Source organism: Arachis ipaensis, chromosome B09 (genome assembly GCF_000816755.2).
Source record: "Arachis ipaensis cultivar K30076 chromosome B09, Araip1.1, whole genome shotgun sequence".
Lineage (NCBI taxonomy): Eukaryota > Viridiplantae > Streptophyta > Magnoliopsida > Fabales > Fabaceae > Arachis > Arachis ipaensis.
In genome coordinates, this window is record NC_029793.2 from 3,588,198 (window position 1) to 3,592,606 (window position 4,409).

Below are 4,409 nucleotides of genomic sequence, written 5' to 3' on the forward strand. Positions count from 1 at the left end.
AAAGCTCCCTTGATTCTGCACTAAGCAAAATAAATAACTTAATAAAATAAATAAATAAATATAAAATGTCGATTATTTTCACATGATTTTACTTTTGTCTCCTTAAGGGACGTTATATACTTATATTATACTAGTGTGTTTAAATTAGAACTGGTTGTGGAATATAAACATTTTGGAGAAGTTCAAATTTATTATGTGGCTTGGCTTATATGATGCTCTACCAACTGAGATCTTTCGATTCAAGCGGCATTTAGCTTCTTCAGATATGTGTAAGAGATGTAACAAGGCGTAGGAGACTATGGAGCATTGCCTTAGAGACTGTGAACGATCAAAGGCAATTTGGCATATGTTGGATCTTAGTATCCTAGACTCGACGGCTGGTACTGCTTTTGAAGAGTGGTTTCGAAAGGCCTTGGCTAACAATGAGGCGTCCTTTGGTGCAGGGCTTTGGTGGGTATGGAGACATAGGTGCAATGATATATTCAATACTGACAACCCTTGGACAAACCACAAAGTTGTTGCCTTGGCCAGAATTACCGCTAAGGACTTACAAGTTTACAGGAATCGAAACAATGTCTTTAGGACTTACAAGTTGTTGGTTGTCCTGTTGTAGAAATAAGTCATAGCCCCAATCATCCAAGAGTATGTTGCAAGTGAGAAATGAGAGAGCCTTAGTAGTTCTTGTATTCCTAAAGCTCCCCAGTCAGTACTTTTTGTGGGTTCAAGGCATTGGTACCAAGTTGTGAAATCGAATCCTCGAGAATTAATTTTTGGATTATTCCTAAAGGATTTCTGATTGATGAAATGAGAGATGTTAAAAGTCTGGTTTATCAACAAATCTTCCCCTTCAGTGCTGGGGAAGAAAGAAAGTTTTTTGTTTGCTCTCTCAAGGGATTCAATTAGTCCGAGAAAACAGTGCATTTCTGTACCGATTGTGAAGGGGATTAAGATTCTGGTATCATTGATTTGCAAATGGGGATCGTCAATGACTTCATCATTGACTTGATTAAGAATGCGAAGGGCTAGTGGAGATGGCGGTCTGCTGCGGGACCTTTACCTTGTCTTGGGTGGCAGCATGAGAGGAGGAACCAGCCATGGTTGAATAGGAAAAAGGAGACTAAAGGTTGAGGATTTTGTGAGGAAACTTTTGGTGTAAGGAGGATTCAGAGAATAATGAGTTTCGAAGGATTTGAACAAAGGTGAGAATAATGGATTTAAATTATTACTGTTGTTGTTACTGTGAAAGGGACGCAAATAGAGGTAACTTCGTGAGGAAGATGAAGTGATAGAGAGAGATAGCACACGTTTCGGGAGACGTGTCGAGTGGGTCAGTAGTAATGGGGAGTTTAAATGACAATTATTACTGATTTGAAAACTGACGTTTTCAATTTTTGGATTAAGTGTTTTATCTTCTAATAATGTTATCGAAGGCAAACACATTAATCCAATGGGGCAATTTGTTAATCGAAAAATATTTTCGATGGAAGTAAGTTGATTCGGAATAAGTCAGAGACAATTTCTCGAGAAGGTGTACGCGTAAGCGTGGGGTTAAAGGTGATTGGCGCAGGTTGGATTTCGATTGATTTGTTAGTTGGATAAGCCTAATCGAATAAGAAATTCAAAATGAGCAATCGAGTAAGATATTCGATAGGCGAGTCAAATAGTTATGGTAGTGGAACAGTTAGATGCTTCTATCACACGAGAAAATCATGGGAAACATTTGTAATCAAGCAGCGGGAACGGTTACCAAGAGGAATTGTATTCAAAGTTGTAATCTCGTAATCAATTGTAATTAATCGTCAGTTATGTAAGGTGGATTATAAATACTAGGAAGTCTTAGGAAATAAGGGTTGGAACTTTTACTCATAAAAAAACTTTTTTTTTTAACGTAAGAGCTCAACACAATAGAGTGGAGCGATCAGAACTAGTCAAGCAAAAACACATAAAACCTAAAAGAAACCTACTTAAGAATGAAGACACCCAAACACATAAAGGTTCCCCTGTCATCTCCGGCATAGCCATCAACAACAAGAGGGAACATCACCTCTCCACTCATTAACGCTTGTCATGGTCATGCTGATAATTTCTTCAACACCTCTGCTTTGATCGTGGAAGATCCTTCTATTTCTTTCCATCCATATATTCCAAATGACGGCACAAAAACACCTTAGTCGCTGCTCACGATTCCCCTTACTCTTTGGTTCTTCTGTCCAACTGAGGTAGTGCTCTTTCAGCGAACCCGGATAAGACCATTGATAGTCGAATCCTGATATCCAAGCACTCCACACCTGCCAAGCAAATTCACATCCTAGAAACAAGTGATATACATGTTCCAACTCATTATTACATAACACGCACACAGTGTCCTCCTGTCTGATAATTCCAAATCGGCTCAGTCTTTCTTTAGTGTTCACCCTGCTTATTAAAACAAACCAAGCAAACAGCTCCACTCTTTGTGGAACCAGACCTTTCCAAATGGTGCTTGTGAAGTTGTAGCTGGTCACCTCCTCTGGAAGCCTTTCAACCTGCATCACCTGCACAAATGAGTTAGTTGAAAAGACACTTTGCCTATCATATTTCCAAATCACTCTATCCTCTCTGTGATTTACTAATTTCACCGGTCTCAAAGCTTCATGTAATTGATTCAGAAGCTCCAACTCCCACTGAAAAAGCTCTCGCCTCCATTGGAAATTCCAAATCCACTCTATCCCATCCCAAAACCCACAATCCCCAATAACAGATCCACACTGGTTTGAAATAGAGAAAAGTCTCGAAAACCGGTCTTTCAGAGAACCACATAGTAGCCATACATCCTCCCAGAATCGAGTCCTTCGCCCATCACCAATTTTCATGGACAACCCTGTAACCATCTTATCTCTTATCCGCTCATCCATGATGTTTAACTGGCATATATCCTTTCAAGGGCCTCTTCTTAAACACACTCACATCGCAGTGAATTCCTAAGTCTACAATCAAGTAACTTTTTTGTAGGATTCTTTCCATCTTTTCATTCTTTCAATTTACTTTTCTGTAAATTTAACATTTCAAGTAATCTATTTTCCAAGTGTTCTTTATTTTCATTGTTCAATTATCCTTCTGCATTTTTAATCTTTTATGTCAAAGTCCTTTGATCCAATTAAAGGCATTTTATTGCTTTCTTTTTAATTTCAGTGCAAATTAGTTTTTATTTTGTAAGCAATTTCCTTTTTGAAAAGTTTATCTCTTTTCTATTTCTTCTTCAATTTACAGAGTTTAATTTGTCTTTATTCTCAAAAATTATTTAATAGAAGACACTTTGATGCACTTTTAGAAAGACCGGTACCTGCAAAAAGGAGTAGGTTTCACTTCCAAACCATTAGAATCAAATCACCATCGATTTATTAAAAATCGACAAAACACAATTACAGAAGAAATCAAACTTTGCAGACGCACAGTGCATGTCGGGAAAAAAATCCAACTTAGAAATTAAAAATCTACTTAATATACTAAAACTGGGTTTTTCCCCAACTAATGAAGGTGAGATGTCGATCTCTCGTGACTCTATTTTTCCTCCAAAATGAACTTTCCTATTCTCTATTATATATTCCTTCCATTTTTATTTTACCACTATAAAAGACCATATATGCTAGAAGAAAATATCATTCATTTACCAATTACTCTTTCATTAAGTAGCTTTTACAACAATTCTTTTTCTTCCTATGAGGCATCGTCGCAAGAAGTCAACTATCGTGGACACAAACCACCACACACTCTTCAACTCCCGTGCTCATCATTCAGAGCAATATATGATATGTTATCCATGAAGCATTTATACCATAGTGTTATCATGTATGCATAAATAAAAAAAATTCTATAATTAAGCTTAAGTCATTTAATTACCTGTTTGTGTGGTATATTATAGTGTGAAATTACTTTCAATTTGTGTTGTGCAATGATATTATGGTTTAATTTAAGCTTTTGTTTTATAACTGTGTTATGATTTTATCTCATCATTTTTTCTTAGATATCAAGTTGATGTATTTTTATTTATTATTATTGAAACGGATGTGATATAAAATTTGTAAAAAAAAAAATAAAACTCTCACACTTAATTTATTTTATTGTAGTCTTTTATCTCTTCTATTTCTTTTTATTTTTTTCTTATTCATTTTATTTTTTTTTAAATATCGTATAATTTATTATAATGTATACCAATTAATTAATTATAATTCATTATATCAATTAGTTTAATTCATTAATTTATAATATGCATGATAAAATAGATTATTTGTTACTTATATGTTTATTCTTTTAAAATCTAAATCTGAATAATTATATTTTTAGTTTTAGTTATGAACAAAATATTATTAATAATAAATAATAATTAACCACTCATACTTTTAATCAAAGTGTTTGGATAATTTTTATAT

General features: G+C 34.7%; 1 protein-coding gene across 1 annotated transcript; it reads right to left on the reverse strand.

Annotated features, from left to right (window-relative positions):
- Positions 2,022-2,894, reverse strand: LOC107614851. Its single transcript, XM_016316979.1, has one exon. It carries the CDS (start codon positions 2,892-2,894, stop codon positions 2,022-2,024), a length of 873 nt encoding a protein of 290 aa, XP_016172465.1.